The sequence below is a fragment of the Condylostylus longicornis genome, unplaced genomic scaffold, assembly GCF_029603195.1.
Source record: "Condylostylus longicornis isolate FDR11 unplaced genomic scaffold, ASM2960319v2 ptg000085l, whole genome shotgun sequence".
Lineage (NCBI taxonomy): Eukaryota > Metazoa > Arthropoda > Insecta > Diptera > Dolichopodidae > Condylostylus > Condylostylus longicornis.
In genome coordinates this window covers 255,301-273,242 of record NW_026578053.1, presented here as the reverse complement: position 1 = coordinate 273,242, position 17,942 = coordinate 255,301, and the positions used below count along the sequence as shown (strand labels likewise).

The 17,942-nt window shown below is 29.7% G+C and overlaps 5 protein-coding genes across 5 annotated transcripts; 2 read left to right on the top strand and 3 right to left on the bottom strand.

Moving 5' to 3' along the window:
• Positions 1-301: 301 nt before the first annotated feature.
• On the bottom strand, positions 302-2,108 carry LOC129613663 (probable dolichyl pyrophosphate Man9GlcNAc2 alpha-1,3-glucosyltransferase). The gene is made up of 2 exons (XM_055527819.1): positions 1,972-2,108; positions 302-1,897 (listed from the first exon to the last, which is right to left on the bottom strand). Exon 2 carries the CDS (start codon positions 1,850-1,852, stop codon positions 350-352), a length of 1,503 nt encoding a protein of 500 aa, XP_055383794.1. The 5' UTR covers positions 1,853-1,897; positions 1,972-2,108; the 3' UTR covers positions 302-349.
• Positions 2,109-3,145: 1,037 nt separating this feature from the next.
• Positions 3,146-5,488, top strand: LOC129613652 (armadillo repeat-containing protein 8-like). The gene has a single exon (XM_055527807.1). The coding sequence runs from the start codon at positions 3,304-3,306 to the stop codon at positions 5,275-5,277; it is 1,974 nt and encodes a 657-aa protein (XP_055383782.1). The 5' UTR covers positions 3,146-3,303; the 3' UTR covers positions 5,278-5,488.
• A 275-nt stretch (positions 5,489-5,763) lies between these two features.
• LOC129613647 (phosphatidate cytidylyltransferase, photoreceptor-specific) lies at positions 5,764-7,851 on the bottom strand. The gene has a single exon (XM_055527797.1). It carries the CDS (start codon positions 7,730-7,732, stop codon positions 6,413-6,415), a length of 1,320 nt encoding a protein of 439 aa, XP_055383772.1. The 5' UTR covers positions 7,733-7,851; the 3' UTR covers positions 5,764-6,412.
• A 560-nt stretch (positions 7,852-8,411) lies between these two features.
• On the top strand, positions 8,412-10,478 carry LOC129613655 (threonylcarbamoyladenosine tRNA methylthiotransferase). The gene is made up of 3 exons (XM_055527811.1): positions 8,412-8,860; positions 8,921-9,660; positions 9,721-10,478. The coding sequence occupies exons 1-3, from the start codon at positions 8,523-8,525 to the stop codon at positions 10,383-10,385; spliced, it is 1,743 nt and encodes a 580-aa protein (XP_055383786.1). The 5' UTR covers positions 8,412-8,522; the 3' UTR covers positions 10,386-10,478.
• A 1,325-nt stretch (positions 10,479-11,803) lies between these two features.
• Positions 11,804-16,579, bottom strand: LOC129613638 (E3 ubiquitin-protein ligase mind-bomb). Its single transcript, XM_055527780.1, has 8 exons — positions 16,259-16,579; positions 14,602-15,687; positions 14,404-14,547; positions 13,829-14,339; positions 12,875-13,749; positions 12,540-12,809; positions 12,265-12,462; positions 11,804-12,183 (listed from the first exon to the last, which is right to left on the bottom strand). The coding sequence occupies exons 1-8, from the start codon at positions 16,436-16,438 to the stop codon at positions 12,043-12,045; spliced, it is 3,405 nt and encodes a 1,134-aa protein (XP_055383755.1). The 5' UTR covers positions 16,439-16,579; the 3' UTR covers positions 11,804-12,042.
• Between the last annotated feature and the right edge of the window lie 1,363 nt (positions 16,580-17,942).

Sequence of the window (17,942 nt, the reverse complement as noted above, 5' to 3'; positions counted from 1 at the left end):
GAATGTAGAAGTAAATTTTTTCTCACGCGGGCTATTCCTTTTTTTAATTTATCCCTCCACTCTGGAGTTTGGTTGTCATTGATCTTATGATTATGTAAGTCAATATTTAGACACATTTTCATTGAATATTAATTGCCTTTTATAAAAGCATATGTCTAAATTTAAATTTATATTGCGTTAGAAAGAAATATGTGATGAATACCTGTTAAAGATTATCAATAGAATTTTAAACTAGAATTATCAGCACATAGAATTCGTTGTAGAATATAGAGTGTCGATATAAAACTATGAAAATGCGAACTCGAATTTTTTATTACTTTATTAATAAAAATATAAAATATTTTACAATTTAATTTTCATTTCTAATCAAAAATTGTTTAACAGTAAAATATAAGAGAAAGAATATAAAATGTACACAACAATATGATGAAATTAATAATTCATATAAATGTGGCAATTTGTCTGGTACTGGTCCGAAAATATGTAAAATTGTTAAAGTTACACAGCCCAATAATGATAAAATTCTTAAGTTTTTCAGAATTCTCTCTGACTTCCTTTTATTGTTGTCGACGTTTAAAATTCGGAATAATGATTCGAATAAAATATTCAAACCCAAAAATGCAATTAGAAGATTATCTTTTACAATTAAGGGTATCATACTAAATGTAGCTGTTTGAAGAAACCAAAAAACGATTTGAGGTTCTTTATTTATCAAAATAATTGCTGGTATTACGGCTAATAGAATAGATTTCTCGTGAACGTGATATGAAAATAAAAAGAAACCCAATGATGAATTTAAAACTGCATACGTGAATCCTTGTTTTGAAGGATAAAAAAATAATGTTAGCATACTTGGTAAAATAGAAATAGCAGTTGCCCCAAGGCATGCATATAAATTTTGTTCTACATTATACATTTCTCGAACTTTTACAAATATATTCAATACGCACCAAAAATTTGACACTTTATCTTCAAATATACCACGATTAAACGGAAATAATCTTGTTAAAACTGACATAAGGCGATCATTTGAATATAACCATGGAATCCAACATAATGCAAACGTTAGTATTACACTGTTGGCAAGTTTAATAAAGTACATAAAGCGAAAAGGAATCCAAGAATTTTGAAAAGCAAAACATTTTCGAAAAAGATAATAAAAGAACGGCAAAGAATGATATAACTCCATTTGTTTATAGTTTAAAGCCAAGCAAAATAATACAGATGCTAATAAATCTTTGTCCTTTAATATTGAAACAATTGCAGCTATAGCTAATCCCAAAGAGATATTGTTATATTGAAAGTGTCCATAATCAATTAATAATAATCCCGGGTAGTATAGAAGTGATACTAATCCTAAGAAATCACTCTTTGGAGATTCTTTAAATGATTTTATTAAAAGAACAGCTGCAGGAAAAAATATTAGTAAATCAGTAATTAACACTGATGTTCTCATAAAAAGTTTGTGTTCATCTGAATAAAATCCTCTAGATTCATTTAGCTCCACATAAGCTGGATTAAATTTCTGAGCAACTTTTCCCAATATGTAACTATGATAAGCTGTTAAAGGTGGATAATCTAAGCCCCAATACAATAAATCATTTTTTGTTGTATTAACATACCACTCTTCTATAGGTGTATTTATAGTTATTTCTTGCCAATGTCTTTGAGCTTCATAGTCCCCAAACATGGGGGGATTTTTATATCCCGAAAAGTCATATAAAGAAGTAGTAGCTCTTAAAGCAATTCCAAGCAAAATTATGGTGATTATAGTACTTGACGAAGAGTGTTTTAAATCTGAGCTGGTATCTGAACTAATGGAGGCAGATCTTACTGATCGTGTTTTTTTCATGATGACGTTGAAGCTTTTGTATTTTTGAAGCTAATGAGACATAGGCTAAAATTAAAATAAAAATAATAGATATGAAAATGAAAATTACAGCAAAAAATTAGAAAAGAATGTAAATTTACCGGAATTCTTTTAATTATAATATTATATACATGTATTTTTAACTGATATCACTTATCAGGCAAAATTTTGTTTATAAAATAAATAGCTTAAAAACATACGGGATGCGGCGTAGTCAATATCGTAAAACATTGGTTTAAATGACGTTTCTTGTTTCACGTTTAAGCTAGCATCACAAATTAAAACATACAGATTATGCGAAATATGTTTTTTATGCTGTTCAACACGCTACATTTTACACATTTTTAAATTACAAGCATACTGCATTTTTGCTTAACTACGTTATATTATATACATTGAAAACTGGTGTCTTTTTATATCGTCGTATCACTGTGATAAAAAAGTAACATAGCAGTCAAAAATAACTTTATAACTTGAAAAAGGGGGCAAATAGGTAAATGCTCGCACTATTCTTAGGGTTATATTTTTTTATTATATCTTTATATTTTTAAAATTTTTATATTTTTAAAATTTGTTACAATTGCCTGTCACCGCTTTTTTGCATTGTGATAAAAAATTCCATATTTTTCAATTAAAGCTTTCAACATAATCAAAATGCAAGGATGTGCTTTAAAATTAGACAACTACAAAATCTTGACTAATTATACTGAGTGAAACGTAATCGAAATAAAAAGAAGTGCTTCAGAATTTAGCAGTTTCAAACAATAATAACAACTTAGATTTACTAACAAGTCGTATGCTTTGACAAGCAACAGATTTAAAATTAAAAAAAAAAAAAAACAATTTTGAAGAGGTACTTTGAAGTTGTATATTTATTGCGTGCAACCCTATTGGATTACTTTGAAGCGTAAAATTTTTGAAGTTACCATATTTCAAAGTTTATCTTTGTAGCTTCAAACTCACTTCCCACACTTTTGGAATATCAAAATTTTTACTATATACATAAAAATCAGTACTAAATATCACCGGTTAACAGTCAAGCCATAAGACTGTAGGAATAAAGTTTTTTGAGTTATGAGTTTTTTGTCATATATAATAAATAATTTGATATTTTGGTTTTTGAGGTGTCACCACGATTGACCCTGGCAGACATTTGTTTATAAAAATTTAAAGAATTCGAAAGCCGTTTATCTATATCTATTTTAATACATTGTGCTTTGATTGCACCTAGTGACTTTTTTTTGGAAAATCGTAGTTTGTCATTTGCGTCATTTTTGTTCAAGTTTATAAAATCGGGCCGTGGTGAGGAACCGAAGTTTTTTCTATTTTATAATAAAATATAAATAGAAATGCGTTATTTTGTTAATGTTTAATCGGTTTGTTTGATACGAAAAAGATTATTAGAAAAGTAAAACGTAATTCAAATCACCAAAATGGAAGGAGCTACTTTTATGACAAATGTAGATAATTCTGCCGCTTATTTGGAAAAGTTATATTCTAATGACAATTTACAGTGCCAGGAAGCTCTAATAAGCTTAAAAAATTCTGTAATTGGAAGTAATCGACAAAAAGCATCGGTAATATCCCAAGGAATAGTGCCGCGTTTAATAGCACTCATAACAAATGAAGAAGTTCCTCTTTCGATTCGGCTAGATGCAATTATAGTTATCGGTTCCTTGGCAAAAGGAACAGATGAGCATGTTAAAAAACTAATTGAGCATAATGTTGTAAAAATATTACTAACTATAATAGCAACACAAAATATAGATAAAAGGGTCATTGAATTTTGTGTGAGTGTTTTAAAATCAATTTTTCAATTTCCAATTGCACCGGCAGAATTATTGTATTCAAATGTTGGAACATTATCTCATTTGATTAGTTTAGCATCGCCCGATAGTTCCGTGCAAATACAAAAAAGTGTTACGCATATACTAGTGCCCCATTGTCATCCGTTAACCTACAATGAGCAAATGATATTATGTCAAGCTGGAGCGATTCCTTTTTTGGCCCGTATGATGAGTTCCAATTTATCAGCCTTACAAATTCCAGCATTAAAAAGTTTGGCTGCAATGTGTTTTACAAACCGTGCTGTTTCAGATATCGTTTGTGTTACAAGTTTTGAAGGTGTATCACTACCAGATATATTAACATCGTTATTATCGAGGATATTAGATCCCGACATTCAGTTAGGTGCTGCCAGATGTTTAACTTATATACATAGGTCAGGTACACTTCCCCCATCTGATTTAAGAATTGTTTATAAAACTTTGCCTTGTTTGGCAAGGTTATGTACAGACGAGTTTAGTGAAGACGTAAGAGCAACAGCAGCGGAAACTCTTGCTTATTTGGTTGAAGTTGACTCTAATTTACAAAGATTAGCAGCAATCAGTAATCATTTGATTCAATCTCTATCAGCTCTACTTCAAACGAATTCAACTTTGCCGAGACAAGGGGCGTTTCGTTGTTTTGCTTCGTTAGGAGCAAATGATGAAGGTATTCGTAAACAAATTATTGAAACGAAGCGATTAATGGAAAAAGTTTTAGAAGGTTTAGGAGATCCTTGCTCAGAAGTTCGTTTAGCTGCAGTGCGTTGCTTGCACTCTTTATCACGGTCTGTACAGCAACTTAGAACAACGTTTCAAGATCATTCGGTGTGGCGACCTTTAATGACGTTACTTCAAGGCCAACCTTCCAATGAGCTTCTTACTGTTGTAACATCTACGATATGTAATTTATTATTAGAATTCTCACCAGCCAAAGAACCAATGCTTGACTCAGGAGTGGTTGAAATGCTCTGTCGTTTAACAGAGAATACGGATCCAGCGTTACGTTTAAATGGAAGTTGGGCACTCATGAATATGGCTTTTCAAGCAGAACAACATGTTAAAACAAAAATAATTAATTCTTTAGGAACAGATCGTATATTAAAACTTCTAAATGATTCGGATACAAGAGTGATAATGAAAACCCTTGGTTTATTAAGAAATTTATTAAGTAAATCTACTCACATTGACGATATAATGAGAGAACATGCAACAGATGTTATGCAAGCAGTAAATATGGTCTTAGATTCACCACATCCAGCTGAAGTTAAGGAACAAGCGTTATGCATAATTGGTAACATTGCAGCTGGTGCTCATAATCATGATTATGTAATGGAGGATGAAAAAATTTTAAAACGACTTGGAGAGTTTCTAATGCATCGAGACTATAAATTACAAGCTGGTGCACTATTCGCCATTGGTAATTTAGTTCAGAGAAATGACTCCAAAGGACCCGAACGATACGTACGACTTAGAGAGCTGGGCTTAGTCAATAAACTGGAAGAACTAATGGAAGTGACATCAAAAGATACCGAATTGTATCAAGAAATCAACAAGGTGATGAACCAACTGCAATATTCATAAATTAATTTAAATTTTTTTTTAATTTTTTTTTCGTTTTTGCCTTTAAAAACTAATTTATACAAAAAAAAAAAACAATTTTATTTTGTTTAATAGAAACCTTTAAGTAAAAAAAAGAAAATACAAAAATATTGTGTATTAAAGCGCTATTTATAAATTTATCTTGAGATGTTATTAAAAGAATCTTTTCAAGATTTATTCGACTTTAAAACAATGGCTTTCTTTTCCTTTAAAAAAATAACAATTTACATTTAATAAGTAAAAACCATTAAGTAGTTATTAATCCGCATCTTAGTATATTCCTTCCCAATATTTATTTTGAATGTTTGGTAGCATAGGACGATGTTTTATTTTGAAATTTCCTTTTATTAACTGTGTGTTCCATATTTTAGTTAAGCAGTATAATAGTCATTGGCGTATATTGCAGGTTCAACACAAAAGTAATAGCAACTTTGTTGCCAAAAAGTAATATCAAAGAAAGACATAAAGTACTGTTAATACATTTATTCCATTTATTTTAATATTTAGCTAAACAATTAGCGTAATTTGACTTAAGCTACATACACAGACAAATATAACATTGAATTATTTAGATTTTAAATGAAATTTAAAGATCAATTTCAACAGTTCAATTTAAATATTACCTTAAATCTAATAACTTCACCTATTTTTCATTTTGGATACCAGTCCAATTTTATCTTAATTATATATTTTGCTTTTTGTCCTTTTTACTAAGAACATCATTCATTAATTTTTCTACTTAAAATATAAAAAAAAATTTGTTTGAATTTGCATTGTAAAAATTGTAGTAGAAAATGATATTTTATATATAAAATATACACCAATTTATTTCTCTTCAGTTACTTTTATCATATAATAAATAATACGGCATAGATTTTAAAATTATTAGTTTAAAAATAAAATCACTAATTCAATATTCATATGCATATATATATATATGTATGAATAATTTATATCAATAAAGAAATGTATATAAAAAACCATAATAATCATAGAATGAAATAATAGCTACAATATTTAAACATTGTACAACAAATTTAAAATTTCATTTGTTTTTAATAATCTAAACGTAGGTAATATAGCTTACTAATTTGAACTTGCGTATATTCTTCTTTCTCTAATTTAAAATATTTCGATTTTCGAGATTCTCTCGTAATGAGTTAAAAATGTGCAATTGTTGTTCTGGTTTTAATGATAGTATATGTGATAATAATTTAGATGGAGATGCTGTTGCTATAAAGCTAGAAATATACACATTTACAAATGTAGCCATTAAAAATTGACAGTCAAAGCGATCCATTATTCCTCCATGTCCTGGAATCATATCTCCAAAATCTTTAATTTTAAATGCTCGTTTAAATCCAGATGCGAAAAATCCACCAAATGGTCCAATAACTGAGCTAAAAACACTCAAGGATAATGAATGAAAAACAAAAGGATACAGCTTCCAAACATTTCCTAAAATATTGTATTCTTGTTTTGTAAATAAATAACTTGGTTCACACTCCATTGTCATACGTCCAAGTGTTTCTGAATATTCAATTGGACAAACGAAATATTGAAATTGGCACAAGAATATCGATATAAAAACACCAAAAATAATTGTTGCAACTCCACCACCGATAAATCCTTCCCATGTCTTCTTTGGACTTAGTTGAATAAGGGGTGTCTTTCCAAAGAAAAAACCAAACATATAAGCCATAACGTCATTGCAAACTATCATAGATACAGGCACTATAAACCATATCAATCCTTCAAATATGTTTTGTATAATTAAATAACTTTGAGTTACAACAATCAATAAGGAAACGTGAGTCCACGCGAACAAACTGAATTGCTTCATGTAATATTTTTTAACAAGAGAAAGAACAAACCATACAAATCCAATGCAATAGAGACAAAATGATAAAAATCTGTGGTATGTGACTAAAAATTTTAAATAACCAACTCGGTTTATTGCTACGCCAAAATAATCTACTAGACTTTCTCCATAGAAAAAATAATTTGATGTTAAAAGAAAATACCATGACAAACTGCGAAACCATGGTAGCCCATGAATCCTATATACTTGGTATCCAATTGAAATAATTTCTTCAAAACATTTAACTTGAACAATTAAACATGTGATCATCAATGCAAGTGGACCACCATAAATTAATAAACCAAATCCAAATATCATTAGCCATGTAAATATCCCTCTTATGATCCAATTCCTCCACTTATCGGGTAAACCTTTTAAAGTTGTATCTAATATTTTTGGGGTCTTATCTGTTCCCTGTGGAAGATTCTTTGCTAACTCGTTTATATATTTTTCTTCTGGAATTTTATCATCTTCAGAATCAGCTGTAGCAGAGTCACCTTGTTTAGCATCTGCGTCAGAGGCTGAAATATTTCTATCATTTGATGATTTTCTTTGCCGCAACTCTTCGTCAGTCATTTTACTGATTTTAATAGTTTCAAAATTATTTCTCCCTTAAAATTTTACCAAAAAAATATAATTCTTTAATTTCAAATCAAAAATGTAAATTTCAAACTTGTATATTATTGATTTTTTATTAGATTATTATTTTACATTGACATTTTATCGGCAATTCACAATAGTCGATTAACCCTTAAATTTTCTTGTTAAGCAAAGTAGTAAAAAAAATTAGTATTTATCGAGAAAATTCCAAAATCAGTCAGCTTAATTACTTTTTTTTTTATAAAAATTATTACAAATTAAATACGTTATTTTGAAAACAACAGCAATTCATGTAATTTACATGTAATAATTGAGATGGAGATTGTGTAGTTCTAGGTAGTGGCAAATCCTTAATAACTTAATTTTATAGATTTTTATTCATTCTTTTACATATCTGGAACTAAATTGACAAAATATTATTTGGATATTTTGTTCAATACATTCCATAAAAACCATAATTTACTAAGAAATTGAAATTGAAACAAATAAATAAATAAAAATTCACATTTGGTAAAATCAAATTTAGTCATCTATCGTGATTGTTGTTTTTCTTCGATATTTAAGATAAAGCATAAGAAAATTTCATATCATATGGAAACTCTTTACTCAAGGAACAGTTGTCATTATTTTGATAACTGGCTAATTGTAGGTTTTTCAAGCATTGTTTACACGTGAAATAAAATTTGCAGCTTTGAAGTGAATATTTGTTTTTGTATCTACTTAACTTTTAAAAAGTTTATTACTTTTCCTTAAAAGACTTTGCATAATGTCTGCGTGCATAGAAATAATAGAGGATATTGAAGACTTAATATCTTCACAAGATATTACTCCGAAAGAAAGATATAGTAACAAAATGGGTGTTTCAGTTCGACCAAAGAAACGTCAGAAATTGCAAGTTGCGAGTGAGGAACAAAATAAAGAATATGTGATTCCCGAAAAAGTAATTCATAAAAGTGTTATACCGGGAACACAGAAAATTTACGTAAAAACTTGGGGATGTGCTCATAATAACTCTGATTCAGAGTACATGGCTGGACAGCTAGCAGTGTATGGTTATAATTTGACAAATAATAAAAATGAAGCAGATTTGTGGTTATTAAACAGGTATGTAATTGGTTATATAAAAACAGAGTTAAAGTTGGAAATAATGTAAAAAAATTTCAGTTGCACGGTTAAAAATCCATCTGAAGATACATTTCGTAACGATATTAAGAGTGGGTTAAAGGATGGAAAACATGTCGTTGTAGCTGGTTGTGTTCCCCAAGGAGCACCGAAATCAGAATATTTAAAAGGATTATCTGTCGTTGGAGTCCAACAAATCGATCGGGTGGTCGAAGTTGTAGAGGAAACACTAAAAGGTCACACTGTGCGGCTACTTCAGCCAAAAAAGGATACTGGTAAAAGAGTAGCTGGTCCTAAACTAGCTTTACCAAAAGTTAGAAAGAATCCATTAATTGAAATTATACCTATCAATTCTGGCTGCCTAAATCAGTGTACTTATTGTAAGACAAAACATGCACGTGGTGATTTGGTAAGTTATTCTCCGGAGGAAATAGTTGAACGGGCAAAACAAGCATTCGAGGAAGGCTGTTGTGAAATTTGGTTAACTTCCGAAGATACGGGAACTTATGGAAGAGATATTAACAGTTCTCTTCCTGAATTATTATGGAAATTAGTGGAAGTAATTCCTCAATCATGTATGATGCGGGTTGGAATGACAAACCCCCCTTATATATTAGAACATTTGGAAGAAATAGCTAAATGTTTGAAACATCCTCGAGTTTATTCATTTCTCCATGTACCTGTTCAAAGTGGTAGTGATAGTGTTTTAAGTGACATGAAGCGCGAATATTGTAGGAAAGATTTTGAACAAGTTGTTGATTATCTGCGGGACAATGTGCCAGGTACAATCTAAAAAATAATTGTGTACCGATTTCTAATAATATTAATTTTTTTTTGGTTAGGTGTTACTATTGCAACTGATATAATATGCGGTTTTCCGGGCGAAACTGAGGCAGATTTTGAAGAAACAATGACACTGTGTGAAAAATATAAATTTCCCTCCCTTTTTATAAATCAGTTCTTTCCTAGACCGGGAACACCTGCTGCAAGAATGGAAAGAATTCCAGCGAATTTAGTGAAAACACGTACAAAACGCTTAACGGACCTATTTTATACGTATGAGCCATATATCCATAAAGTAGGCGAAAAACAAACAGTACTTGTAACAGAAATTTCTCACGACAAGAATTTTTACGTAGGACATAATAAATTTTATGAACAAGTTTTATTACCAAAACAAAAGAACTTACTTGGCAAATCTGTTCAAGTGCGAATTGTTTCTGCATCGAAATTCAGTATGAATGCAGAATTAATAGATGATGAATCTAAATGGGAAGAATGTAGTAGAAAAACTAACAATGGAACTGTTAACATTTTTGGTCAACTTGGTGATTGCAATAATACAAATGGATGTCAAACAAATGAATGTTATGAAAAAACTATTAGCAATGAAAATGTTGATATTAAAAAAGCCAGATGGTCGTATCTATTGTTTTATGGATTAATCGGCGCTTTTATTGCTTTGGTTTATAGATTTGTTTGGAAAATATTGGCCACAAATAGCTAAATATATTTTGTATAAATTCACCAAACTATAGAAATGCGAAATATGTATTTGTTTTGTATATCATAATTGAAATTAAATATTCGTTTTATTTTAAATTTATAAAGTTTTTTAATTTGGACCTGACCATCTATCTCGCTATTTTATTCAGGAAGTGAGAAGAAAGCGAGTAACTATCATATATTTGTATAATGTAATTTTTGAGGAATTATTCGGACAAAATTTTGTTTTTGAAAGTGAGACTTTCAATTGATTCTTGCATTTTTTCTCGAAATTGAGAAAAACTGCAAAATTCCAATTGAAAAAAATGAGTAATCTTATTGTAAAAATATCCATTAGAAACACAGAGAATTCTGATTTGAATGTGAATAAAAAGTGATTAAAAAAGCGAGATACATTATTGGGCTATAAAAATTTGAATATTAATCCCTCCCAACATAATTTTCCTTTAATTAAAAAAAAATTTTTAACTCCTTGACCTTTTTCTGCTTCATCATAATTAAAATCATTAACTCGCACCAAAAGTTTTAAAGATCTTTTATCAATTTCCTAAAATTCAAAAAAAAAAGTTGGTTAACATAAAAATTCAATGATTATTCCAAAATAAGTATGTACAGAAATGCAAATTGGATAACCTAAATTCAGCCAGAATGATTCTAATTGACTGAGAACAAATACTAAACAGTTTTTTTTTTTTCTTAATTCAAAAAAAAATTATTTGAATGCTTTTTCGAATTATATTTATTGCGATAATATGTGCTTTGTGCAATTTCAAAGATATTCTTCGATACATTTCATTATTATTAAAAGTAATTTTAGAATGTATGTACGTATATGTAAAAAAAAAATTAATAAATCTTAAAAATAGTTACATATTATATATATTCTATATTTTATGTTATTTGAAAATAAAAAAAAAAAGGTATCGGCAACATTTATGGAAGGTTAATTAACAATTTAACTATTTTCGTAATAGTAACAAAGCTATAAATTGTTATTTATAATTTAAGATAATTTTGCCTTTCTGCTTAGGTTTTACTTGAAAAACTATATTATAATTATATAATGTATACAGTAAACAAAATGTACGATATATTAAAAATTATTAGTAAAATTTATAATTAATTTTTTTTTAGGCGAAATTAATTTTCGTATATGTATATAATTAATATTATGGAAGAAATTTATGTTTTCTTTATAGATATTATTAAACTAAGCGTTAATATTTGTTTTAAGTATATTTTAAGTATGTTGTAATTCGAGATTTTTTTTTTTAATTTTTTTTTTTTAAATTGAAATTTCAATTTAATAAAGTTTAGTTTTAAATGTGTAATAATTAATACAATTAATGTTAAAATTATATTTTTTTAAATTTTTTCAACAAATTTAAAATCTAAATGCGATATTTTAAATTTTTAATTTAAAAAAAAGTTTTTTTTTTTTTCGTTTTTAGTTTTAATAAGACTAAGCAAAATTTTTTTTGAGCAATATTTAACATACGTTTTAAAAAATTCTTTTAAAAGAATTGAGTTAATTAGTGTAATAATCTTTGATCAAAAATTTCAAATATATAATACTTAATTTGAATTTGACCTCTAAATTAAAGATCAAAATAATCAAATAAAAAACTTTAATATATATGTACATATTTAAAAGAAAATTAGAAGAGCAAAATACGCTTTTCCACAGTCTTTCGGCATATAGGACACCCATCGATTTGATCGCCGCACATTTGACAAGTTCCGTGGCCGCAAAGAAACACCATATTTTTTATACGATCAAAACATACCGGACACATCGTCTAAAAATGTAAATCAATTAAAATAAATAAATAAACTTAATAAATTTTGACAAATATATTGTTTTTATTTATTTATTGTACCTGTTCTTTAATGTCTTGCAATTGTTGTTTTAATTTTTGGACATCATCCATTTGGAAATTATTAACAGTTGATCCAGCAACGTTATTAGTTCCCGTTGGAGTTCCTGTTACTGTATTATTTGGTGCAACATTGACCCCTGATTTATTAACACTTATAACTGGAGCTTCAGAGTTTCTTTCGTCACTGGTTACCTGTACCTAATTACAAATTCATATTATATGTTTTAATATATTATATAAATTTTATGTTTTAATTTCTATAAAATTTTGTATACCTTTGCTACTGTACCAGTTCCACCACAACACATTGTAAATGGTATCATTTCTTCAATTTGGGTTCGGCACTGTACACATTTTTTCATTATACTAGAACAATTTTCACATGCTACCATATGACCACACGGTTTAAAGAATACAGAGGCTCTGCGATCAGAACATACTAAACATTCATCTATTTTTTCCCTAGATGCAACTGTTTCTCTACATATTAAACATTTTTTTACCCGAGGTGCACAAGTTTCACAACAGCAAACATGTCCGCAAGGCTAAAAATTATAAAAAACCAAAGATTTAGCGGCTTTATTATCAGTTAACATAATATATCATTTACCTTAAAAACAGTATCTCTTTTGGCATCTGAACACACTAAACATTCATCTAATGTATTACCTTTTAAAGGATCAACTTTTGTATCAAGTTTTAATGCAGACATACTTGATGTTAAATTATTATCTAGTACATTTGTTGATGTGTTTTTGGATGTGCTTGGCCCTGCTATATTTTGTGGTATTGAATTTGTAGAAGTTGAATTTATTCCTGGAGCTGTTCCATTAGGTAATATCGAATTTTTGATTGCATTTGATGTACTTGCTTGGGTGTTATTATTGGCTGCTCCAATGTTCATACGTGATGCGCCTGCTACATTACCTGGAAGGTCATTGTCATCTGTTTTACGTTCGTTGTAACATTTTACTAAAGTTTTACAGAGATTAGGATCAGGACACAAATCTAGAGGAGTTTGCAATTTTCGATTTTTAATTGTCAAATCGGCACCATTCGCTGCGAGAAAACATGCTATTGAAGCTGATGCTTTTTTATCTGTCGCATTACGAAGCCCCATTAATAATTTTCCGAAACCTTCAACATCTTGCAATTGTTTTAATTGAGATAACGTGTGATGCCTTAAAGCTTCATGCAAAGGAGTATCACCATCTTTATCTGGAATGTTTAAATTAGCTCCTTCCTGAACTAAAAGTTTTACTATTTGAACGTGCTGCCGCTCGACTGCTAAGTGCAAAGCTGTTTGCAAATTAACATTTTGACGATCCATGTTCGCCTTTCCCATATGGACAAGCAGTTCTGCAATTGCAACATGGTTATTTAATGCTGCTAAGTGCAAAGCGGTATATCCATCATCTTTTTTCTCTTCGACAATCCATGGACGATTTGTTTTAGTCAAAAGGATTTTCATAGCACTTGGATTTCCTAAAATAAGTTATATTGATATTAAATTATGAAAGTTGAATATGTGTGTTAAAAATTAATAAATTTTTTATTTTATCACCTTTAAGAGCAGCATGATGCAAAGCATTAAATCCATTATTATTAGTTAGTGTTATGTCGGCTCCAAAATCAAGTAACAATGATAACATCTCATCGTGTTCTTTCGAAATTGCGTCGTGAAGTGGTGTATCGCCTTCTGAATCTTGTAAACTTGTGTGGCAACCAAGAGAAAGTAATGTTTTTACAACATTTAGATGACCTTTGTTAACTGCAATATGTAAAGCAGTTTGTCTTCTTTTATTTCGGGCATTTAAATCAGCCCCGGCTTTTGACAATATTTCAATCACAGCGGGCTCGTCACCAAATGCGGCATGATGTACTGCTCGGTCTCCATCTTTATCTTCAATTTCTACATCAACTTTATATCGTAACAAAATTTGTATTACTTCGATGTGTCCATTCTGGCTTGCCGCTTGAAGTGCTGTATGACCAGCAAAAACTCCATTTACATCAGCCAATGTGCTGGTAGATGTATTTGGTATAGCCCCAGTTAAATATTCTTCGCAACGAGTCTAGAAAGATAGGACAAAATGCAATTTTACAATTTCGTTTTAACTTTAAAATATCTTATTTTACAGCATAGCCATTCGCAGCTGCTTTAACGAATTCTTCAGTGGCGTCTCCAGAAACGTTGGGCTCGAATAGTTTCTTAAGTATTGCTGACAGACGTTCACCGTTCGAAGCTGCTGGAACACAATTACCATCGGATGTAGCAGATCCCTATGAGTATAGAACATTAAAGAATATTTTTCAAGTTAAATATATTATCCTTACTATTTTTGTTACGGCCAAGGGATTGTACGTCCACGACGTATTTCCAACTTCAACTTTTAAGTCGTTATCATGATAGACTTGTTGAACCCTTCCCACTTTACCTAAAGTCAATTGCATTGCTTCCGCCCACTCTCCATGCCCTCTCTGCAAGACTTTTATACTTTCTAAATCAGAACAAATTTTAACAATGTCCCCAACACAAAATTCTGGGGCAGCAGTTATGGGCGAGGCAACTTTTGTTAATACAGTAGGGTTAAAAGTCCATCGATTTCCACTAGTATATGCAACAACGATATCATGATCCTCATCAATACCGACCACCTTTCCAATATTATTTAAGCACTCAAACATGCCATCAGTCCATCCCCCATGACCATGTTGCAATGATTGAACTATTTCCAACTCCAAATCAACTGTCACTTTATCGCCGATTTGAAAGCCATGAGGTCCTTTACCTGGCCCATTTTCTCCAAGTAAAGGCAAATGATCACGATATACAGTGTTACCTTTTGAATCATTAACAACTTTTAAATCTGCCATTCCCTCAAATCCTACCCGATACAAATTTTTTGCTCCATTATCCCAAACAACGTAAGCCGCAGAACGTGGAGAAGCCGATGACCAATCTTGTATTTCGTTCACCTTTCCGCGTCTCCCGACTCCACCATCTTGATCTTCCCATTGCCAATCAACTCCCCGAACGACTCTAGCTCCAGGGAAAATTCCGCGTACAGCAATTTTTTTAGATTTTCTACGTGGTTCTAACATTATACGTTCTCCGCCAGGCGTCGCTATGCGATAAAAACGATGACGTAAGTGATGTTTATCACCATGATAACACACTGAACAAAGATCGTAATTTATACATTCTGCACATTTCCAACGTATACCGAATATTGGTTGCTGACGACATGTGTCACACATTGTTCCATCATGTTTAATTCCTGTTGGTGCACTATCTAGTATACGTAAGTCATATGCACCAGCACATCTATAATTTGCCGCTGTTCCATTATCCCAAACAACAACCACTTCTTCAGAAGATTCAAAATTTCTGACTGTTCCTACATGGCCTTCTCCACCATCCTAAAATAAGTTTTGTTAATATAATTGAGGTTTCAAAATTATTAAGCTATATTTTGCATTAAAGAATTAGTATTAAATCAGAATCCTATAGGTAGGTAAACATTTATATAAAATTTTGTTTTTTTTTTTTGGTGACTTAATAATTAATTCAAAAAGTTACAGTATAAACATACTGTTTGTTTTTTTAAATATATTTAATTTTAAAAGCAAAATAAAATTTTTGCTAGAGAATACATTTTATAAAATTTAGTAACAATAAAGATTTTGCCATTTCTTCTCTCAAATTTGCATTGTAACCGGGTAAAAATTTGTAATTCATTTAGTCATTTTTGAGTAGGTAATTGTTTTAATTTATCGCATACAAATAATCATTTAACCTTTCAGATAGGTCAATAAAAAATCATTTGGTTTAATTTAAATTTTAAAATTGAATTGTGGTTATATGATAAATGTTAATTATTATTTTATATTACATCTGCAAAAACTTCATTTTAGAAGTTGTCAAAATGTAGGTGTGACACGTCTAGAACCCAATAATTGTTTGAAATTATTATGAGTATTTTTCACTTACCTGTTTTCCCCATTTCCAATCAGGTCCTCTTATAACTCTAGCTCCAACACCTTCCATAGCAAAACGGTGTCTATTTGCAATTTGTGATGTTACCATTGATGGTCCAGTTGGACCTATTGCTCCACCACCAGTAGACATTCCTGTAGGTGCTGCAGTCTCTTTTGCTGCAGCACATGCCATATTTCTTACACAAGAGAACAACGTATTTGAATTTTTTACAGTTTGTTTATTAAATGAAACAATTGTAATATTTTAAATATTTTTTTTTAATTTTTTTACAATATTTTCAAAAAGCTAAATTACATATAAATTTTCACGACCTTTCTTGATGAAAAAAATTTCACTTAATTTAAAAGTCAGTCGTTTGTTATTCAGTCGGCTTTAACTTAAGCGCGTTCAGTCGATTGAAAATTGAACAGGTTGCTTGTCATAGCGCTAGTTCATACCAGTAATGTAACGTTAATACATAATTTATAAATTAATTTACTGTCGTTGACATTTTACGTTCCGTAAAACTTATGTTTACGTTGTATATGGGTTTGAACGCTATTATATGTACATTAATTAGTAGATTTAAAAATCATAAACAATATTTAAAAAAGAAATAAAATGCAATATTCTATTTTTTGCAAGCAAAATCTTACACTGTGCAAAAAAATTTACAATCTCGAAACAACAAAAATAAAAAAATGCACTTAAAATTATTGCAAGAATTTCAACAAAATTGTTTATTAAAAATATTACCATTCGAGTTGAATCACTTTTCAATTTAATGCTTGGATACAAATGTCCAATGTCGTTTATTTTTTCCATAACTTCAAATGTGACATTAAAATGCAATTGCTATATGCAACATGCAATGAGTTTGCAACTTGACGTAATAATAGGCATTTACAGACTTATTTTTACATATTATGTAAAAACAAGTCTGTTACGTATAATTAAGACTTATTACGACTTATCAGGTGAGACATTCAGGTAACACGTAATAATAACGTTAAAAAATTTTTTTATTTTAAATGTATTTTTTTTATATATAAGGAGCTAAGGCCGAAAATTAGTTTATTCGTTTTTGAGCTACAATCTGTAAATAAAAGTAAAATATTTTTCCTGTATATATTTATATTAATACTTATGAATTCGGAACCATGCGACATAGATTCGATTGATTTCACAGACGATTGCTCTTTATTAAACTTTTCAAAACTAGAATTTTTTTTTAAAAAACTCCAAATTTTTAGAAAATATTTATGGTTTTTTTTTTTTTTAATTTCGAACCTAAACTTACAACATTTTCCTTTATCTTTATTGGCAAAACATTGAGAGATAGAGAAAAATATTATATGGGTTAACTTTTACCTCGGTTGTTTTAAAAAAAATCTAAAACTCTGATTTTGATGAGCTTTATCTCGAAAACTACGGCTCAAATCTAATTGATTGAAAGACCGAAAGTAAAGCAGTCAATTACATGTAAAATAATTCCGCAATGGTTACTCTATGTTGCATGGTTCCAAAGTTATGAGCATTTATGTATTTATAGGAAAAATCTAGTACCTTTTTTCAACAGACCGTAGCTCAAAAACGAGCATATTATCCATATTCAGAATGTCGAACCAGAATTTGGCAAATAAAAATTAATATAATCAATCTTATACCAAAAACGAAAGAAAACAAAATATTTATG